Source organism: Ornithorhynchus anatinus, chromosome X5, assembly GCF_004115215.2.
Source record: "Ornithorhynchus anatinus isolate Pmale09 chromosome X5, mOrnAna1.pri.v4, whole genome shotgun sequence".
NCBI lineage: Eukaryota > Metazoa > Chordata > Mammalia > Monotremata > Ornithorhynchidae > Ornithorhynchus > Ornithorhynchus anatinus.
In genome coordinates, this window is record NC_041753.1 from 4701669 (window position 1) to 4723279 (window position 21611).

Below are 21611 nucleotides of genomic sequence, written 5' to 3' on the forward strand. Positions count from 1 at the left end.
GGGGGGGTCCCGTCCCACGGAAGGGGGGGCGACGAGGCGGGGGCCGGGGGCCGTCGGAGGCGGAAACGGGCGGGCTTCCCGGAGGCGGGGGCCGGCGGAGGGCGCGGCGAGGCCGGGGGGGGGTCCGGGTTGGGGAGTGGGATTCCGGGGCGGGTGACGGCGGCCCCCCGGACGGGTCCCGGGGCCGTCTCGGACGCCCCCCGGCCCGACTCGGGGACCCCCGGGGTCTCGGACGGACCCGGAGCCGCCCGTCCCACCTTCCCGAAGCTTCCGGGCGGCACCCGCTCCTCGTTTTTTTTTATGGCGTTTGTATCTAGGGTGTTCTATGGTGTTTTTTATGGTATTCATCGGGTGCTCGCCACGCGACAGGCCCCGTCCTAAGCGCCGGGGTAGATCCAGGCTCACTGGGGCTGGGCACAGTCCCCCTCCTGCACGGGGCTCGCCGTCGTTTCACGGGAGAGGCAGCCGAGGCCCAGCAGCCGAGCGACTTGCCCGAGATCACCCGGCAGACGAGCGGCGGGGCCGGGTTTAGAACCCAGGTCCTTCGGACTCCCGGGCCCGGGCTCCACCCACTAGGCCACGCTGCTTCTCGTGCCTCGGGTGGCCTCCCCTTCCCCCGACCCCTTCCCCGGGCGGTACCAGCCTCCCCGCTCCTGGCTGCCTCCTCCGAGGAGCCCCGCCGGGTTGTCGGTATTCGTTAAGCGCTTACTACGTGCGGAGCGCTGGTCTAAGCGCCGGAAGCCCCCGGATCCGCCGGTCCCCAGGGACGGAGGCCGTCCAGGGGTCCGACCCCGGGACGCCGGGTACAGTGCTCTGCACACAGTAAGCGCCTCGTTAGGTAGCGTCGCCGGATCGCTTTATAGCGCTCGCTACGTGTCCCGTTAAGTCGGAGCCCCACGGCTGAGGTGGGAGGGAGAGGGGATCGACTCCCCGCTCGACGGCCGAGGGAGCCGAGGCCCAGAGGGGGGAAGTCACCCGTCCGAGGTCACGCAACGGACAGGCGCCAGAGCCGGGATTCATTCTCTCTCTCGCTCCCCGGGCTCTCGCCGCCAAGGCCGCGTCCGCCCGGCTGCCCGAGCGATCGACCGGAGCGGGCCCGGAGGATGGCCGGGCCGGACGTCCACCCCCCTCCCGCGGCCCCTTCCCCCCCGGAGCGGGGCCCCAGTAACGCTCCCGCTGCCTCTTCCTTCCACCAGGCCCGGTTTATTGTCCCGCACGTATTTCGCCCCGAGAGGCCGCCGGCGGCGGGGAGCGGTCCCGGGGAGGCCGGCGGCGCGGGGGGCAGAATCCGTCCGTCTCGGCGGCGGGGGGTCCGCGAAACATCCGGGCCCGTCCTCGGGGGGGGGGTGGGGGGTGGGAGTCCTCGAAACGGCCCGCGTCGTCCATCTCCGCGGAGGGGCTCACCGCGGCCTGCCGGCCGGCCCCGAGGGCCCCTCGCCGCTCCGCCCGGGCAGTCCGGCCGCCGACACCTCTTCTAGAAAACTGAGAGACCGAGGCGGGGTCGGGAGGGTCGGCGGTTAGTCGGGCCCCCGCCCCCTCCCGGGGCCCCCCGGGGCCGGGAGCGGGAGGACGCGGCGGGGAGCGGGGGCCCCCTCCGTTTCGGCGCCTCCGAATCTCCGGCAGCTCCCGCTCTCCTCCTAAATACGCGTGTTGCTCACCGCACCCCCGCCTCCTCACGCCCAGCTGCTAAAGATAGAGCCCCTCAGACGCTGGGATCGTCGCTCGGTTTATTCCGCGCGCACCGTGCGGCCGGCGCTGCGCTCCGGCCCCGGGGGGGGGGGGCCCCCATCCCCCTCGGGGCTCGAGGTCTAAGAGGGACGGAGGGAGAGCGGGGGATGTCTTACGGATGGGGACGGTGGCCCGGAGAGGACCGGTGACTCGCCCAAGGTCACGCAGCAGGGTGAGGGCCCCCCCCCCCCAGGGCTGAGCTCCTTCCCCCCGGCCCCGCCGCTTCTCCCGTCCGGGCGCCCGGCACGGCGTCCCCCGCCCCCTCCCCCCATCGCTCCGGAAGGGCGCTCAGCGAGGACAACCCAACGGGCGACCGCCGGCGGAGGCCCCTCCGACGATCGCGTCGGGAGGGCGGCCGGGACAGTGCCGGGCGCTCGGTACAGCGCTCCGCACGCAGCAGGCGCTCGATAAATAGGAGCGAATGAACCGGAGGCAGCACGGCCTAGTCAGAAGGGCCCGGGAGTCGGGAGGCGCCGGGTTGGTTCGGTGGTAATTCGTTCATTCGATCGGATTTAGCGCGCGCTTACCGTGCGCGAAGCGCCGTGCTAAGGCCGGCTCCGCCGCCGCCTTGCCGGGAGACCTCGGGCGGGTCGTTTCAATCCTCCGGGCCTCGGTCACCTCGGCTGGAGAACGGGGATGAAGACTGGGAGCCCCGTGTCGGGCAGAGCCTGATGAGCGTGTACCCGCCCCGGTGCTTAGTACGGTGCCTAGCACGTTACAAGAATTCACTAAGTACCGCAAGCAAAAGACCGGTCCCCCGGAGGAGACGGATGTCCCAAAGGACACCTCGGTTTGGTGGGACGCTCGGGGGGGGGACCCTGTCCACCTCCCTGCTGGATCGGAAGCTCCCTCGGGGCCTCTTCCTAAATGGCATCCCTCGACCCCGTCGGTGGGACCTCCACGACGGCGCTAAAATCCGCCCTTCCCTCTCCGTCCCGACCGCCGTCCCCTCCGCCCCGGCGGATTTCCTCTCCCGCCTGGATTCCGGCATCGGGCTCCCGGCCTCCTGCCCGTACGTAGTTCACCCCGCTGCGAGGATCTCTTTTTCCCATAAAAACGTCCGGCCCGTGTCTCCCCACCCCTCGAGACCACCCGCCTCCGCATCCGACGGAGACCGCTCGCCGTCGGCTCCGAAGCCCTCGGTCCCCTCGCCCCCCCGGCCCGCACGCTTCGCTCCTCCGGTGCCCGCCTTCTCGCCGTCCCTCCGTCTCGCCGCCGACCGCTCGCCCCCGGCACGCCTTCCCTCCTCGGATCCGACAGTCGACGACCCTCCCCGCCTTCGAAACCTTCCCGGGGGCCCCTCTCCTCCGAGCGGCCTTCCCTGACTGGGCCCTCCTCTCCTCTTCTCCCTCTCCCTTCATTCATCCCCCCCCGCCCCCCCGCCCCCCCGCCACTTATGCCCGTTATCCGTCGTCTATCGATCTCTATTAACGTCCGTTTCCCGCTCTGGACCGTAAGCTCCTCGCGGGCGGGGAGAGCGTCCACCGAGCCCTTCCGGCCGTTGGGCCTTCCCCCTCAGCCGCCGCCCCGGTCGGCTTCCGGAGGGCGCCGGGGCCCGACTCGGTTTCCCCGCCACGAGCGGTTCTCGGGGCCGAGGCCCGTCTCCCGCCGCGGCGACCGGCCCCCCCCTCCTCCCCGGCGGAGTCGCGGCTCCGGCCCCCGGCTTCCCGTTAAATAATTCAGAGGCCGCGCCGGTCGGCGGACACGGGGGAAGGGTCTGGGCTCCTCGCGTTCCCCGCTCTGCCCCACGGGACGCGTCTCCGCCGACGGACCCGGGGTCACCCGCCTAACAGCCCGCGGCCCGGGGGCCGCTCCGGGCCTCGGGGGAGGTCTCGCCGCGGACTGAGCTGCGGGGCCGGGGGTGCTCCCGGGAGCCCCCCGCTCCCCTCCCCGTCCTCCACCTCCCAGCCCCGCGCTCTGAGAAACCACCATCCATCCGTCCTCCTCCCCGGCTCCTCCCATCACTGATATTATCTTAACGACGATCGACAGCATCGATACCGACGGAATTAATAACGCAGCGCCGGACGTCAACGAGGTATACTGATACGATACTACCGCCCGCCCTCACCGTGTCTACCGGTACTTTTTCTGTTTTTAACGGGACTGTCGTAAATATAGTCGGTAACGCGGCGTTTCAGATCAGCAAGCCGTATTAATAGAGAAACGATGCTAATAATACGCGTCTCCCCGTCCAGAACTATTTCGGCTATTTTTTTTCAAGCGGGCCCCGTTAAGCACTCACTACGGGTCAGGTACTGTACTAGGCGGAGGGGAAGAGCCACGCAGATGAGGTTGGAGGAGGTCCCCGTCCCCTTTCGAGGGTCCCGGGGTGGTCCGGGGGGGGCGTTTGGCCTGAAGGGCGAAGCTGGGAGAGGAAGAGGAGCAGGATGAAGGGAGATGGGAGACGGTGACGATAATAACGTTGGTATCTGTTAAGCGCTTACTAGGTGCAGAGCACCGTTCTGAGCGCTGGGGTAGATACAGGGTTATCGGGTTGTCCCGCGTGAGGCTCACAGTTAATCCCCGTTTTACAGACGGGGGAACTGAGGCCCGGGGAAGCGACCCGCCCACGGTCACACAGCCGACGAGTGGCCGAGCCGGGAGTCCAACCCATGACCCGTGACTCCGAAGCCCGGGCTCTTTCCCCTGAGCCACGCTGGAGCCGGGCTGCCAGCCAACCCGGCTCTTCGGGTTTCAGGCCGCGTCTACGGGGTGGGGGGCCAGGAGGGGGTTGTGGAATTGAGGGGGGGGGAGGTCCGGGAGCCCTCCTTTTAGAGCCCGGCCTCACACGGTAAGCACTCGATAAATCCAACTGATCACTGCCCGTCGTCCCCTCTGGACCGCAAGCTAGTCGCGGGCAGGGGACGGCGCCTACCGACTCCTCCGCACCGTCAGCCCGCCGGGGGCCGGGAATGTCCCCGTTTACCGTTCTGCCGTCCCCTCCCAGGCCCTCGGCAGAGCGCTCCGCACCCGGTAAGCGCTCAATAAATACCACCGACTCCCTGTTACGGTCCCGGGCGCTTAACAGAGTGACCCGCCCACGGCGGACCGGTGGCGGACCCGGGTCCTTCCGCCTCCCAGGCCCGGGCTCTATCCGCTAGGCCGCTCTGCTTCCCGTCTCCGTCCCGGGGGAGGGACGGAGCGCTGAGGAGCCGCGGAGGAGAGCACGCGGGGGGGTGGGGCCCGCTCGGAACGCACCCCTCCGTGCTGGGGCAGCTGCGGACGGAGGCCCCGGGGCCCCCCTCCCCGGGCTCTGGTTTCGCCGGGATGGTGGCTGGCGGGGGAGGGTCCCGCCCGAGGTCACCTGTCACATTCCTTCCAGCTCCCCCTCCTTCCCGACGCCCCGACCCCCACCCGACGGCCCACGCCCGGGGCCCCTCGTTGGCCGGAGTCCCCGGGGGGGGGGCTGCCGGCTGGGGCCGAGGGCAGGTGGGGGGGGGGGATGCGTCGAATTCTTGGCCCTCTGCTCCGTCAGCAGCTGGTCGGGGAGGCCGACGCGGGCGGCGGATGGGTCCTAAAAGCCCCTCAGGAAGTTTCAGGGGTGGGGAGCCTCGAAGGGGACTCGGCCGGGGTGCGGCGTGGCTCGTTTTTGGGGGGGGGGGGCGGGGGCGTACGGGGCGACCAGACCCGGGCCCGGTGCTTTCCCCGGCCCGTCAGCGACACTCCCTGGCTGCTGACAGACGCTCCCAGCTCTGGGGCCCCACCGGCTCACCGCCTCAGGACCCCCGACGCAGCGAGCGGGACCCCCTGACCCGAACCCCCCCCCCGGCTCCCCCGGCAGGAATTCCTGACCGGAACCCCGCCCCGCTCCTCACCGAGCGGGAATTCCTGACCGGAACCGCCCGGCTCCCCCCTCGCCGAGCGGGAATTCCTGACCGGAACCCCCCCAGCTTCCCCACACTGAGCAGGGACACCGTCCGGAAACACCCGGTCCCGTCCCCCCCCCCGGCCACCGAGCAGTAATTTCAGACGGGAAACAGCCAGCTCCCCCCTCCACTGAGCAGGAACTCTTGACCGGAAACACCCGGCTCCCCCCTCCACCGACCAGGAATTCCTGACCGGAAGAGACACCGGTCCCCCCCTCACTGCACAGGAACTCCCGACTGGAAACACCCAGAACCCCCACGCCCCGGCATTTGTTCATTCGTTCTATCGTATTTATTGAGCGCTCACTGTGCTACTGAGCGCTCGAAGGAACTCCTGACCGGAAACCCCCAGCTCCCGCCTCCACCGGGAAGCCTTCCTCCCTTCGCTCACGCCACCCCGGTTCCCTCGACCCAGCAGCCACGGATCTTAGTCCCGTGCCGGTCGATCGCTCGATCGTATTTACGAACGCTTCCCTTGCGGACAACGTAACAGGAGTCGGAAGACAGGCTCCCTGCCCGCGACGAGCTCACCGTCTCGAGGGGGGAGGCGGCGGGCGGGGATAGAAATAAATAAATGACGGCGAGGGACGTAAGTGCCGCGGGGCCGAGGGAGGGAATGATGACGACGATGACGGTTTTTGTTAAGCCCTCTTCTAAGCGCTGAAGGAAGAGTGGAGCGTGGGGATGACGCAGAAGGGAGAGGGAAAAGAGGAACCAACCGACTCCGTTGAATCGGACTCTCCCAAGCGCTTAGGACAGTGCTCCGCGCGCGGCGATCCCTCGGTGAATACGATGGATTCACTGACCGATGGACTGAAGGCCTCACGGAGGAAATGGGCCTCCGCTAAGGCTTTGAAAGGGGCGGGGGAAGAGTGCCTGATACTACTGAGAATAATAATTCCTCGTTAGTAATAAGGACGGCATCTGTCAAGCGCTTACTAGGTACTAAGCGCTGGGAGAGATACGAGGCCATCAGGTCGTCCCACGTGGGGCACCCGGTCTTCATCCCTGTTTTCCAGATGAGGTCGCGGAGGCACCGAGAAGTGAGGTGACTTGCCCGAAGTCCCACAGCAGTGAGATGTACGTCACCTTCATTCGATTTATTTGCTATTGTTTTACCGCGACGGTCAGCCCCCTGATTCTATTTATTGCTACTGTTCTCGTCCGTCTCCCCCGATTAGACTGTAGACCCGTCAAAGGGCAGGGACTGTCTCTGTTACCGGTTTGTCCGTTCCAAGCGCTCAGTACAGTGCTCTGCACATACTAGGCGCTCCATAAATACTATTGAACGAACGAAAGAGCGGCGGAGCGGGGATCAGATCCCACGACCTCTGACTCCCACCCCCTGGCTCCTTCCGCCAGGCCACGCCGCTGCGGCTAATGATGTCATCCGTAAGGCGCTTGCTATGTGCCAGGCACCGTACTAAGCCCCGGGGTGAACACGAGTACGTGGGGCCGGACGCGGTCCCCGACCCACCTGGGGCTCACGGTCCTCGTCCCCGTTGGACGGATGAGGCCCGGGGAAGCGAGGTGACTCGCCCGAGGTCACGCGGCAGACGAGCGGCGGCGCCGCGCTGGGCCGCCGCCGCTCGTCCGGCCACTTCCTCTCGATCGTTTGAGGGTGGGAGAGCGAGAGGATGGGCGAGCGCCTCTTGTCCGTGGCTCCCCCGGCGGCCCCGGACCCCGGCCGAGTGAGGATCGCCTGGGTGGGTCTGCCTCCTCCCCCGTCAGGCGGCGTCCGGCACGGGGTCGCGCGCTCACCGCGTACCACGGGTGGTCCGCCCCGGCCCCGCCCCGGCCCCCTGACCTTCGGGTGTTGTGTACGGTGGTTCCGCCCAGAACGATCCTGACCCCGGGGGTGGTGCGGTTCAGGTTGTAGACGGCCAGCGCCTCCTCGTAGGTCGTCCCGCCGATGATGAACACGATGATGTCCTGGGGCCTGTTGCGGGGGGGTGGGGCGGAGAGGGGTGCCCGGGGACCCCGGCGGGAAGGTTGGGGGCCGGGTCCTAGCCTCCCTTCCCTCGGGGGGCGTCGCGCGGGGACCGCGCCCGACCCGATTCGCTCCCGTCCACCGTCCCTCGCACCTAATGAGCGCTTAAAACAGTCCGCGATGATCACTACTCTCATCCTCTGGGCCTCCGTTATCTCATCTGTAAGACGGGGACGGAGCCCGGGAGCGGGTCCGCCCCGATTTACGGGTATCGCTATTATTATTACTACCGCGATCACAGCGGGAGCTCACTACGAGCCACGGGAGGCGAAGCCGGTCCGAGGCAGGTGGAGCGGAAAGCGGGGCGATGTCTCCCGGGAGGGCCCGGGGCCCCCCGCGCCCCGTCCCCGCCGCGCGGGCCGTGGGCTCTCACCGGTCTCGGAGCGCGCTGGGCCCGAGGTAGGGATACTGGTTCTCCTTCAGCTTCCCCTTGATGAGGTTGTCCAGGGTCTCGTGAAGCAGAGGTTGATGCTGGGTGTACACGTTCTCCACCCCCTGCGAAAGGCGGGGAGACGGGGGTCTCGGCCCCCCGAGGACCGTCCCCGACACGCAAGATGCCCCCCCCCCCCCCCCCCGGGTGAGGCCGACGCCAGCCGAGCTCGCCCGAGCGCTCTCTTTTTCCTCTTTGACGGGCTCCGTTGAGCGCTTACTCCGGGCCAAGCTCTGGAGGAGATGGGAGGTCGGACCCGGGCCCCGTCCCGACCGGGGTCGGGGAGGTGTCGCGGTCTTCACCCCCCGTTTTCCGGATGAGGGAACCGAGGCCCGGAGAGGTGAAGCGACTCGCCCGAGGTCACGCAGCGCGCTAGACCGTGAGCTCACCGGGGGCGGGGAGCGCGTCCGCTCGTTCCGCTCTACTCTCCCCTCCCGACCGCTTACTACAGTACTCTGCACGCAGCGGGGCGCTCAACTCATACAGCTGCGGATGAAATTCACCCCGACGGCCCAAGGGCTCCGGCGTCCTCTCCCGGGGTCGGGGCTCTCAATCGACCCGGGCTCCACTCCCGGCCCCGGCCCTCGTCTGCGGCGCGACCCCGGGCCGGTCGCTTCGCCTCCCTGTGCCTCAGTCCCCTCATCCGTACGACGGGGATGGATGCCGCGAGCCCCGGTGGGACGGAGCCCGGGTCCGACCCGGTGGGCCTGGATCTGCCCCGGCGCTTAGAACGGCGCCTGACGCGTAGTAAGCGCCTAACAGACAACATCGCTACGGCGTCGTCGACGACGACGCGTTCATCCGGTCGCATTTACTGGGCCCTTCCTGCGTGCTAAGCGCTTGGGAGAGGGCAGCGGAACGACGGACGCATCCCCGCCCGCGACAAGCTCACCGTCTAGAACGGGAGCCGGGCACTGATATGAATAAACAGGTAGATGAATAAATGGATGACGACGCCCCGTGGCGCGGAAGCGGCGACCCTTACCTTCAGCCCTTTGAGGAACTGCTTGGTGACGGACACGGCGTCCTTGGGGCCGAACGGGTCGCTCCCTCGCACCCTCTTGCCCCCGTACTCGACCACGGCCGACACCAGCTGCACCGGCGAGAGGAGACGGGAGACGGGGGCCGGGACCCCCCCCCCCCCCGGCGGAGATGGCCGCCGCGTGCTCGGAGGCGTCGGTCACCTCTGCCCCCGGCCCGCCCGGGGAGGAGGGGGCGATCTCCGGGCCTCAGTTTCCGCGGCGTCAGATGGGGCTGAGACCGCCCCCCCCCCCCCCCGCCCCGCCCTCCGCGAGCCCCTGCGTCAGGGAGGCCGGGGCCTACTTTGCGGTACTTCTCGGAGACGCCGCGTTGGTGCAGGTCGGCCATGAGGCCGGGGAGCCCTCCCGCTCCCCCTCCTCCTCCCGCTGCTCCGACGTGGCGCTCGTAACGCAGGGCGTAGAGCGTGACCAGGCGGGCCGCGTCCAGCTCCGTCACCCGCGCCTGCTGCACCAGGCGCTTCACGCTCTGCGGGGGCGGGACGGGCGGTGGGGACGACCCGACCGGGCACGCGACCCCCACCCCGCCCGGGGGGACCAGCGGGTGGACGGGGGGGGGGGGGCGGTCGTGGGGGGCGGGAGGTGCGGGGGGCTGACCTGGAGGGCGGCCGAGTGGTCGCCGTGGCAGGCCAGCTCCTGCTCGGCCTCCGACACGTCCAGGAGGCCGCGCTCGCTGACCAGGCGCGACAGCTCCCCGACCACGGTCACGTGCTTGGCCACCGTCCCCGACATCTTGCGGAACTGCGGGTAGTTCTCCACGAACGCCTGCCGCCGCCCCGGGGCACCAGCGTCAGAGCCCTCGCCCCCGGCGACCCTCCCGCCCGCCGGCCGACGTCTCGCCGCTTCTCCCCCTCGCCCCACCGAACCCCCCGCGTCCATGTTTAAGGGGGTGGGTTAAGCGCCCTCCGCGTCCCGGGGGCCGTACTGAGCGCCGGGGCGCGGCCGAGGTGCTGGGGTCGGACACGGTCCCCGTCCCACGTGGACGGCGCTGGCCTGCTGCCGTTTACGGGTATCGGGTAAGCGCCTACTACGTGCCGGGGGACCGTCCTAAGCACTGGGGTAAGGAGAATCCGGTCGGCGCCTCGCGTGGGACAGACGAGGGAACCGAGGCCCGGAGAAGTGAAGCGATTTGCCCGAGGTCGCCCAGACGAGCGGCGGAGCCGCGATTCGAACCCCGCTCTTTCCGACTCCCAGGCCCTCCCCCCTAGGACCCCGCTGCTCTTTTCCTGGACTTCCTCTCCTGCGCCCCGAGATCTGCACCCTTCAGGCACGAGCAGCGGCGGGGCTCAGCGGCAAGAGCCCGGGCCCTGGGTTCAAATCCCGGCCCCGCCACCCGTCCGCTGGCGTGACCCCGGGCAAGTCGCTTCACTTCTCGGGGCCTCGGCTGCCTCATCTGGAAAATGGGGAGCAGGCCCGCGGGCCCCACGTGGGACGACGGCCGGGATACCCTGTTATCTATCCCGGCGCTTGGAACAGTGCTTGGCACACAGTAGGCGCTCGACAGATGCGACGGATGAAGTTCTCACAAACCACTCGGTGGAAAGAGCGTGGGCTTCGGAGTCAGAGGTCGTGAGTTCGAATCCCAGCTCTGCCACTTGTCAGCTGTGTGACTGTGGGCAAGTCACTTCACTTCTCTGTGCCTCAGTGACCTCATCTGTCAAATGGGGACTGAGACTGTGAGCCCCACGGGGGACGACCTGATTCCCCCGTGTCTACCCCAGCGCTTAGAAGGGTGCCCTGCACATAGTAAGCGCTTAACGAATACCGACATTATTATTATTCCGGCCGCCTCTCTCTCCTCGACCGCTCCCGCCCGCCTCTAACTCATCTCAGCGTCTGCCTCGGCGGCCCCGAGGTCGGGGACCGACTCCACGGCCTCGCCGAAGCGCCCAGCGCGGCGCTCCCATTGCGGGAAGCGCTCCGTAAGTCCCGTTCGATCGGAAGCCTCTCGGGGGCGGGGATCTGCGGGGCGCTCGATGGGGGTGGGGGGGTCCTCCGGGCCGCCCCGCCGCCCTCCCCGGCCCCCGGCCCACCTTCATGTCCGCTATGGATTCCAGCTTCTGCTGTTCCTTGGGCTTCCTCTTCTGGAAATCTTCCATGAGGTTCTTGATGTTGCTGCCGATCTCGGCGAAGTTCAGGTACATGTTCTGGGGGGGGTGGGGGGGGCCGGATTTTGGGGGGCTGTCGTCCCTCCCCACCTTGGAGAACGGGGGATCTAGAGGAATTCTAGGGAGGGGCCCGGAGAGGGGCCGGTTCACCCCCCGACCCCCGGCAAGGAGGGAAGCTGGAGGAATCCTGGGGGTGACGGGGCGCGGGGATCGGACCCGGTCCCCCCCCCCCCCCCCCCGACCCCCCGCCCGCCCCCGGCTCACGTTGGCGTAGAACTCGTCGCTGTCGGCCGACAGGACCACCTCCCTGAGGTCCCTGCTGATGCCCGGCACCTTGGATAGGTCGATGCGGTTGTTCTTTATCCCCAGGAGCTCGTGGACCATGGCCTGGTACGTCCACTTCACGCCCATTTAACAACAAGGACAACGATAACGATGGTCTCCGGTAAGCCGGGCGCGCCACACGAAGCGCCGGGGCGGGGGACGCGAGCAAATCGGGTCGGACGCAGCCCCCGTCCCGTGTTGGGGTTCGCGGTCTTTGAGCCCCGGGGCGGGCGAAGCGGCTCGCCCCAGGTCACCCGGCAGACGAGTGGCGGGGCTGGGATTCGAACCCGCGCCCCTCTGACTCCCGGGCCCTAGCCGCTAGGCCACGCTGCTTCTCACTTCTCAACCGACAGCGCGAGCGACGGTGAGGACGCTCTCTGACGAGCCTTACGGTGCCGGTTCCGTTCTGGCTCAGGGGGCTTGTGGTTTCCTCGACCCTGCTGTACTGGACCCTCCCAGGGGCGTAGTACGGTGCTCCGCACCCAATAAGAGCTCACTAAACACCAATAAGCGACTGCCAGGCGCTTACCGTGTGCCAGTCCCGGAGGGAGAACCGGCACGAATCCCCATTTTGCCACCGGGGACACCGAGGCCCAGAGAAGTGAAGCCACCTGCCCGAGGGCACGCAGCAGGCAAGGGGAGGAGCTGGGATTAGAACCCGGGTCCCCTGGCTCCCGGGCCCGGGCTCTATCCACTAGGTCACACCGCTTCCCCTCCGAACGATATTTCTCCAGCGTCTAACAGATGCCAAGCGCTGTACTACGCGCTGGGGTAGACGGACACGATCGGGTCGGACCCGGGCCCCGCCCCACGCGGGGCTCACTAAAGCACCAGGGCCAAGTGGCGCCGGATCCCCGGTTTACAGATGAGGTGACTGAGGCACAGAGAAGTGAAGGGCCTCGCCCGAGGTCACGCGGTTTTCCAGATAAAGAAACCGAGGCCCGGAGGGATGAAAGGGGTCGCCCAAGGGGGCCCCCCGACTGCCAGGCCGGGGCTCCCGCCACCGGACCGCCCGGAGCGGGGGGAGGGACGGGGCGGGGGTCCGTACCTGGTTGAGCAGCGGGGTGATGGCGTCGTCGCAGCGGTCCAAGATGAGGAGCAGCGGGGGCACTTCGGTCCGGCGGAAATCGAACAGCTCGTACTCTTTGGTGATCACTTGCTGGGGGGGTCGGGGGGGAGAAGGGAGAGGGGCCGTCCGGGGAGGGGGAGGTTTGCGGGACGCCTGCCGCTCTCTCCGCCCGACTCTCTCCCGGGCGCCTAGGACGGGGCTCGGCCCCCCCCCAGAGGCGCCCGGCAAATGCTGCCGGCCAACGGTCTGCACGCCCCCGGCCGGACGCCCGCCCACCCGCCCGCCTTACCTTGACGCCCTCTGCCAGGCGTTTGGCGGCCTCGGACGCCAGCTGGTAGCGGATCATGGGGCACTTCTTGAGCGACAGGAGGAGGGCCGTCAGGCCCTGGGTGGTCCGCGACAGCCGGGCGGGGTCCCAGGTCCGGCCCTGCGGGTGGCCGAGAGGGGCGCGGGGGTGGGCTCGGGCCGGAGGGTGGGGGACGCGGCGGGGGACGGTCTCCCCGGCGCCCTCACCCGGCCTCCGACCTACCTGGAAGCAGCCCAGGATGTTGAGGGAAAACAAGTGCGGATTCACCGCGACGTAGTCGCCGTAGAACTCCTGCGGGCGGGGGAGCGGAATGAGACCCGGACGCGTCCGCCCTGCCCCCTCCCTGTTTTCTCCGGGCAGACGGGGGCGCGGGACCGGGGGGCCGCCCCGCCGGCCCCCCCGGCAGACCCCGGGGCCGATCCCGCCTCCTCCCGGGCCAGGAAGGAGCACGGCTTAGCGGCCAGAGCCCGGGTCTGGGAGTCGGGAGGTCACGCGTCCTAATCCCCGCTCCGCCACGTCTGCTGTGGGACCTCGGCCGAGTCACTTCACTCCTCTGGGCCTCAGTTCCCTCATCTGGAAAATGGGGACTGAGACCGTGAGTCCTACGTGGGACGGGGACTGCGTCCAACCCCATTTGCTTGTAACCACCCCAGCGCTTGGCCCAGTGCCTGGCCCACAGTAAGAGCTTACCAGAAACGATAATTATCGTCACTGTCATTAAGCCGCTTAACCTCCCCCCGGCCTCTGTTTCCTCATCTGTAAAATGGCCGGGAGACGACGCCGTCTGTTCGGCATTTACTCTGAGCTCAACGCTTGGCTTCGCTCCCTCTGTCCACCCCCGCCTCGGCCCCACGGCGCTTATACGTCCATCTCCGGCATTTATTTATCTCTACTGCTGTCTGGGTCCCCCTCTAGACCGTGAGCTCCTCGCGGGCAGGGAATGTTCGTTCATGCACTCAGTCGTATTTATCGAGCGCTTCCTGGGCGCGAAGCAGTGTATTAGGTGCCCGGGAGAGTCCAAGAGAACAATAAATGGACATGAAGAGCCCCGGCGGGCTCGGACCCCGCGGGCCTGCTCACCAAGGGAAGAAATGGCAAGGGGGGGACTGCGCCCCACTGCGGCCGGGCACGGGCCAGCGTCCCACGGGGTGAGTTCGGGGGGACGGGGACGCGGGCGGGATGCGGGGACGGGATGCCCACCTGAATTTCAGCCACCACTTCCTGCTCGTCTGCTTCCGCCAACGACTTCACGTCGCTCTTGCTGATCACGTTGCTGAAATCTGAACCACGGGTGGACGCCCGAGCTGGGAGGGAGGGGGGGAAAGCCCCCCCAGGGGCGGACCCTCCCCGCTTAACCCCCTCAGGAGGCGGGGTTCCCCCCGGGGGCTCGCTGCGGGGCCACTGACGACTCCCGTTCGATATATTAATCGATCGGACCGACTGAGCCGCTTCCCTCCCCACCCGTTAGCTCGGCTCTCCTCCGGCGCTTGGTACAGTGGTAAGCTCTTAACCGGCCCCGCGTGGGACAGGGACCGGGTCCAACCCGCTTTGCCTGTATCCGCCCCAGCCCGGCACACGGTAAGCATTTAAGAAATACCCTAATTATTATTATTAAATACCCTTAAACCAAACCAAAACCCCCATCTCCCCCTGACCTTCCCTGGGGTGGTCCAAGTCCACGGCCGGCCGGCCGGGTTCTCTACCGAGGAGGCAGCCCGGGCCCGCGATCTCCCACCCTACCTGGGCACCTGCTATGTGCTAAGCGCTGCGGGGGGTCCTTCCGACTCCCAGGCCCGGGCTCTACCCACTGAGCCACGCGGCTTCCCGATAACTCTTCCCAAGGGTTTAGTACAGTGCCCCGCACAGAGCGGGCGCTCAATAAATTCGATCGATCGGGAGGGGCGGCTCCGCCGGGGAGGGAACGTACTTACAGATGAAATAAACGCTGTATTTGGGTCTCCGCAGCTCCTGGCTCAGGTAATCCACGTTCTCCTAGATCGGAGAGGAAGTGACGGGATCCGATCGAACCCCGCCTCAGCGAAAGAGAGCCCGGGCGGACCCCGACCGGGCCGGCCGCGCCGGGACGACCCCGACGCTCGGTACGGTCCTCGTCCCCTCTAGGCCGGAAGCTCGTTGTGGGCGGGGAACGCGTCTACCACCTCCGTTGCAGCGGGCCCTCTCGACCGCTTAGCACAGTGCTCTGCACCCGGCGAGCGCTCAACGGCGGTAATAACGGTGATATCTGCTAAGCGCTCACTACGTGCCAGGCACCGGACCGAGCAGCGGGAGGGTACGGGTAAACCACTGGGGGCTCAGAGGGTACGGGCCTAAACGCGGGCGTCGGTCGATCGTATTTACTTCTAACGAGGGCCTCCGTTAAGCGCTCACTGTGTGCCGAGCGCCGTTCTAAGCGCCGGGGGAGATAGGAGGTCGTCAGGTCGTCCCCCGTCACGGTCCTCCAGCCCCATTTTCCAGATGAGGCCCAGAGAAGTCCAGCTTTGGGCACGCAGCAGGCGAGGGGCGGATCCGGGATCAGAACCCACGACCTCCGACTCCCAAGCCCGGGCTGTGGCCACTGAGAGCGCGGGGCTGAGCGCTTGGGAGCGTTCCAGGGGACGGTCCGGCAGAGACATCCCCGCCCACGACGGGCTGAGGGTCTAGAGGGGGGACGGGGGAAACGAGGGGCTGAGGGGAAGGGCCCGACCTGGGTGGGCCGCAGGAAGCAGATGGCCTTCAGGTACTTCATCGCCTCCCGGTTGGGGGAATCGAGCCGCTCGAACAGGTAGACTTCCTTCTGGAGGATCTCCGACTGGCTGTACACCATGCTCACGATGCTGGTCTGGGGCGCGGGCGGGTAGGGGGAGAGGCCGTTTAGTCACCGGGGCCCCGGTCCGTCGCCCCCTCGCCCCACCCGGGACCCCGCTTCGGAGGGGGGAGCCGGGGTGGGCCGGCATCACTGGAATAATCGTGATTATAGCAGTCGCGATTAGGGTGTCTGGTGAGGGCTTACCACGTTCCAGGCGCCAGACAAGCAAATCGGGGCGGACACAGCCCCCGTCCCGCGTGGGGCTCACAGTTTCCGTCCCCACGCCACAGACGGGGTAACCGAGGCACAGAGATGTGCCTTCCGCGACCGAGTCCTCCTTTCCCCTTCTCCCGCTCCCTTCCCGCCTCACCCTTGCATTTGGATTTGCGCCCTTCGTTCCCCCCTCCCTCGTCCCTCACGTCCCCACCCGGCATCATTTCTATTAACGCCCGCCTCCCTCTCTGCACCGTAAGCTCGTTGCGGGCCGGGAACCCCCTCCTCCAACTCCGTTATACTGAACTCTCCCGAGGGCTCAGGACGATTGATTGACTGATTGACCGGCTTTTAATAACCGCCACCGACAGATAGGCTGACCGATCCTAAATCCGACTGACTGACCTTTAATAACTACCGCTGAGTGGTTGACTGACTGATCATAAATCCAATCGACTTTTTAATAACTACCACCGATAGGTCGACCGACTGATCATAAATCCGACGGACTGACCTTTAATAACGACCGCCGACAGGTCGACTCGACTGCTCCTATATCCGACCGATTGACTTTTAATGACGATTACCACCGATGATGGGTCGACTGACTGATCCTAAACCCGACACCGCCTTTCAGTAACTACCACCAACAGGTGACTGACCGATCCTAAATCCGACCGATCGATCGACTTTTAAAAACTATCACTAATAGGTTGAATGATCATAAATCTGACTGACGGATTGACCTTTAATAACTACCACCGATAGGTTGACTGACTGATCCTAAATCTGACTGACCTCGCTAGGTCAACTGACCGATTCTAAATCTGATTGACTTTTAAGAACTGCCACCGCTAGGCCGGCTGACTGACCCTATATCCGGCCGATTGACTTTTAACGACCACCCCTGCTAGGTCGACCGACTGACCGCCTAAATCCGACTGGTCGACTTTTAATAACTGTCACCGACAGGTCGACTGACCGATCCTAAATCCGACCGGCTGACTTTTAATGAGAACCACCAGTGCTAGGTCGACTGACTGATCCTAAATCTGACTGACTTTTCATGACAACTACCACCAATGGGTCGACTGACTGATCCTCTATCCGACCGACTGACTTTTAACGACCACCCCTGCTGGGTCGACTGACTGATCCTATATCCGACCGACTGACTTTTAACAACTTACCCCTGCTGGGTCGACTGACTGATCCTAAATCTGACCGACTTTTAACGTCAACTGCCACCGACGGGTCGACTGACCGATCCTATATCCGACCGATTGACTTTTAAATGACCGCCCCTGCTAGGCCGACGGACTGGTCCTAAATCGGACTGGTTTAATAGCTATCACCGATAGGTTGACTGACTGATCCTAAATCTGCCTGACTGACTTTTAATGCCCACTACCACCGACAGGTCGACCGACTGACGTCCTAAATCCGACCGATGGACTTTTAATAACTACCCCTGCTAGGTCGACCGACCGCTTCTAAATCTGACGGATGGATCTTCAATCATTGCTACCGGTAGATCCACTGACCGATCCCAAATCCGACTGACTCCGAATGACAACTACCCCTGCTGGGTCGCCCGACCGATCCTAGATCCGACCGGTTGACTTTTCATGACAACTACCCCCGCCAGGTCGTCCCGACTGGCTTTCAGTGACGGGTCGCCGCCGCCCCCCAGGAAGGAGGAGCGGCGGCGGCTCCCCCTTGACGGCTCTCACCGTCTCCTTGTCCATGAGCAGGACCTTCATGCCGGGCCCGCTGTCCTCGATCATCTTGGTGATGTACTGCTTCACCGCAAACACCACGTTCATGGCGGCGGCGGGAGGGCGGCTCGAAGGGAGGTGGAAAAAGCGGCCCCTCGGACGGCCGGTCCCGGGCCTTCCTTCTCCCTGTGTTTCGGGACTTCCGGTCGGGGGCGCGGGGGCTTCTGGGAGTCGTAGTCCCCGGCAGGGCGGCCCGACTACAACTCCCAGAAGCCCCCGGGGCCTGCGGCCTTCATCGAAGAAGAAGAAGAATAATAATCACCACGTCGGTGTTTGTTAAGCGCTTACTATGTGCCGAGCACCGTTCTAAGCGCTGGGGGAGACACAGGGAAAAAGGTGGTCCCACGTGGGGCTCCCAGTCTTCATCCCCATTTTACAGATGAGGGAACTGAGGCACCGTGAAGTGACCTGCCCAAAGTCACCCAGCTGACAAATGGCCGAGCCGGGATTTGAACCCATGACCTCTGACTCCAAAGCCCGTGCTCTTTCCACTGAGCCACGCTGCCCCCCCCCGCCGCCTTCCCTCGCTGAGGGAGGTCGATGTTTTATCACAGACGACAATAATAATAACGAGGAGGGCGTCTGTTAAGCGCTTCCTTTCATTCGGTAGTATCTAATGAGCGCCTACTATGTGCCGAGCACTGGACTAAGCGCTTGGAACGGACAGATCGATAACAGAGACAGTCGTTCAATAGTATTTATTGAGCGCTTACTATGTGCAGAGCACTGGACTAAGCGCTTGGCATGAACAAGTCGGCGACAGATAGAGACGGTCCCGGCCGTCTGACGGGTTTACGGTCTGATCGGGGGAGACGGACAGACGAGGACAGACAAGAACAGTCCCCGGCCTTTGACGCGCTTCCTCTGTGCCGAGCACTGTTCCAAGCGCTGGGGTTGATGGAAGCGGCGGGGCTCAGAGGAAAGAGGGCTGGGGAGGCAGAGGTCGTGGGTTCGAAGCCCGGCTCTGCCGCTTGGCAGCTGGGGGACTGTGGGCAAGTCACTTCACTTCTCTGGGCCTCAGTTACCTCATGGGGATGAACTGTGAGCCTCACGTGGGACAACCTGATGACCCTGTATCTCCCCCGGCGCTTAGAACGGTGCTCGGCCCATAGTAAACGCTTAACAGATACCAACATTATTATTCTCTGGGCCTCGGTGACCTCATCTGGAAAATGGGGATGAAGCCTGTGAGCCTCACGTGGGACAATCTGATGACCCTGTATCCCCCCCCAGCGCTTAGAACGGTGCTCGGCACATAGTAAACGCTTAACAGATACCAACATGATTATTATTCTCTGCGCCTCGGTGACCTCATCTGTCAAATGGGGATGAAGCCTGTGAGCCTCACGTGGGACAATCTGCTTCCCCTGTATCTCCCCCAGCGCTTAGAACGGTGCTCTGCACATAGGAAGCGCTTAACAGATACCAACATGATTATTATTCTCCGGGCCTCAGTTCCCTCATCTGCAAAATGGGGATGAAGACGGAGAGTCCCACGTGAGACCACCTGATGACCCTGGATCTCCCCCCCGCGCTTAGAACAGTGCTCTGCACATAGTAAACGCTTAACAAATACCAACATTATTATTCTCTGGGCCTCGGTGACCTCATCCGTCAAATGGGGATGAAGCCTGTGAGCCTCACGTGGGACAAACTGATGACCCTGTATCTCTCCCAGCGCTTAGAACAGTGCTCTGCACATAGGAAGCTCTTAACAAATACCAACGTTGTTATTATTATTACAAGGTCATCAGGTGATGATTAGATGAGAAGCAGCGTGTCTTGGGGGCTGAGGGGGGGGAAAGCCCAGGCTTGGGAGGCAGAGGTCACAGGTTCTAATCCCGCCTCCGCCACTTGTCAGCTGTGTGACCTTGGGCAAGTCACTTCACTTCTCTGGGCCTCGGTGACCTCATCTGAAAAATGGGGATGAAGACTGGGAGCCCCACGGGGGACAACCTGCTGACCTTGTATCTCCCCCGGCGCTTAGCATAGTCAACACTGAGGAAATACCATCATTATTATTATTATTTCTACCCTGTGCCAAGCACCGTACTGAGCGCCGGAGTCAATACAGGCCAATCACGTTGGACGCAGTCCCCGTCCCACATGGGGCTTTAATCCCACCTCCATCCCTTGCCTTCTGCGTGACCTTGGGCAAGTCCCTTAACCGTTCTGTGCCTTCGGTTTCCTCCATCTGTAAAATGGGGGTGCAACAGTTGTTCTCCCTCCCCATTTCATAATAATGATGGTATTTGTTAAGCGCTCACTATGTGCCAAGCACTGGGGTAGATACCAGGTCATCAGGATGTCCCACGTGGGGTTCACAGTCTTCATCCCCATTTTCCAGACGAGGGAACTGAGGCACAGAGAAGTAAAGTGACTTGCCCAAAGTCACCCAGCAGACAAGTGGCGGAGCCGGGATTAGATCCCACGACCTCTGACTCCCAAGCCCGGGCTCTTGCCACTAAGCCGGTGAGCTCCCCCAGCTCACGCCGTCTGATCTTTCCCCAGAATGATTCACCGTAAACCCGTTGTGGGAAGGGAGCGTGTCTACCAACTCTGTGATACTGCCCTCTCCCAAGCGCCTAGCGCAGCGTTCTGCACAAGGTAAGCGCTCAATAAATACGATCGGTTGTTTGACCTCGGGAGCAGAGGTGGATACAGTTGAGCTGTAGAATCCCGGCCTCACCTCCAACTTTCTATTTACCAAAACGCAGATAGAAAGTACCGATTGGGATCGATGGATGGTATTTACGGAGCGCTTACTTTGTGCAGAGCACTGTAGCGAGCGCTTGGACTACGCGCTAGGGCGAGGCGACCGACCGTAAGCGTCCGAGTCGAGCCGTCCTTTTCTGTTCACGACAAAATAACGTGCTATTTTTAAGTGTTTGGCCTGATGAGGAAAAAAACCAACGAAAACGATTGTTGCTGCACTTCCCAAAATAGAACCGCAAGCGGAGATCAATTCCGAGTTCTTAACCTCTGTGATCCGACCAGAATAACCGGCGTGAAGTGGCTGTTGCTGAAATGCTCTGGGAAGATCGCACCTTCTCATTCAAACCCCTGGAGTCGGACATTTACCACGTCACATTTCTTCCCGACGGGTCCGTACTTCTAAAAAGGTGTCAGCCGGGCTGAGGTAAAAAAAAAAATGGTTTCCAACTGTTCCTTCTAGACACGTTTGGTTTTTTAGCTTCAGAGAAATCGAGGCGTTAAGACTGAAAAGCCGGAGGTTTCGAAATAAGAGCTCTGAGGCAGCATGGCCGAATGGTTAGAGCCTGGGCTTGGCCGTCAGAAGGACGTAAATTCCCATCCCAGCCCCGCCACTTGTCTGCCGGGTGACCCTGGGCAAGTCACTTGACTTCTCTGGGCCTCAGTTCCCTCATCTGTAAAGTGGGGATGGAGACTGGGAGCCCCACTTGGGACGGGGACTGTGACCGGGCTTGCTCGGATCCTCCCCGGCACATAGTACGGTACCTGCACGTAGTACGCGCCTAGCGAAAACCACAATTATTATTAAATTTGCTTTCCAACTGCGAAGCGTCACCCGGGTAAATGAAACGTCCCCAAGAAAGTGATGATTTCAGGGGGTCGTTCGCAAGTAATTTATCTGGAGTTCCTTTCGGGGTCTAGCTCCGGGAGTGGAAAAGAGAACGCAAACGCCCTTTATTTCCCTGAGGATTCGAGGCCGCAGCGCCAAACCTCTGTGTCCTCTGAAGCGAATGGAATTCCGTTGCGGATTATCCGGGGTCTTACCTCCTTCCGAATTTCTTCTGCTGCCGTTTTATTCTGAAACTCTGCCCTTCTAGCTACGGCACCTCACCGCTCTTAGTTGATTCTGAATTTCCCTCGGGCCTCACGTTTCATGTTGATTTTGGGCTTGGATTGCTTTATTTTGTCTCTCTGATGCGTTCATAGCCAACTCCCTTCCCACCGCATTTTTGGAACGGGA

At 64.2% G+C, this 21611-nt stretch overlaps 1 protein-coding gene across 2 annotated transcripts; it reads right to left on the minus strand.

The window, feature by feature from the left end:
• Positions 1-1183: 1183 nt before the first annotated feature.
• Positions 1184-17800, minus strand: VPS45 (vacuolar protein sorting 45 homolog). Of its 2 annotated transcripts, none has more exons than XM_029055880.1 (15): positions 17615-17799; positions 15567-15701; positions 14794-14854; positions 14063-14142; positions 13085-13153; positions 12845-12982; positions 12535-12645; positions 11427-11561; positions 11088-11201; positions 9652-9819; positions 9341-9523; positions 9003-9110; positions 7961-8082; positions 7405-7536; positions 1184-1482 (listed from the first exon to the last, which is right to left on the minus strand). In XM_029055880.1, the coding sequence occupies exons 1-15, from the start codon at positions 17705-17707 to the stop codon at positions 1401-1403; spliced, it is 1731 nt and encodes a 576-aa protein (XP_028911713.1). In that variant the 5' UTR covers positions 17708-17799; the 3' UTR covers positions 1184-1400. The 2 variants fall into 2 exon arrangements, with proteins under 2 accessions (XP_028911713.1, XP_028911712.1); XM_029055879.2 differs by lacking the exon at positions 1184-1482 and adding an exon at positions 2321-2435 and having other exon boundaries at positions 17615-17800.
• Between the last annotated feature and the right edge of the window lie 3811 nt (positions 17801-21611).

Excerpts from the sequence above, each read along its gene's own strand:
- VPS45 (XM_029055879.2), bottom strand. The coding sequence starts at position 17,707 with ATGAACGTGGTGTTTGCGGTGAAGCAGTACATCACCAAGATGATCGAG. Across the intron at positions 14,143-14,793 it reads ATACAGCGTTTATTTCATCT|ATTTCAGCAACGTGATCAGC; the intron begins GTAAGTACGTTC and ends CCCGTGGTTCAG. Across the intron at positions 13,154-14,062 it reads AAGTGGTGGCTGAAATTCAG|GAGTTCTACGGCGACTACGT; the intron begins GTGGGCATCCCG and ends CCCCGCCCGCAG.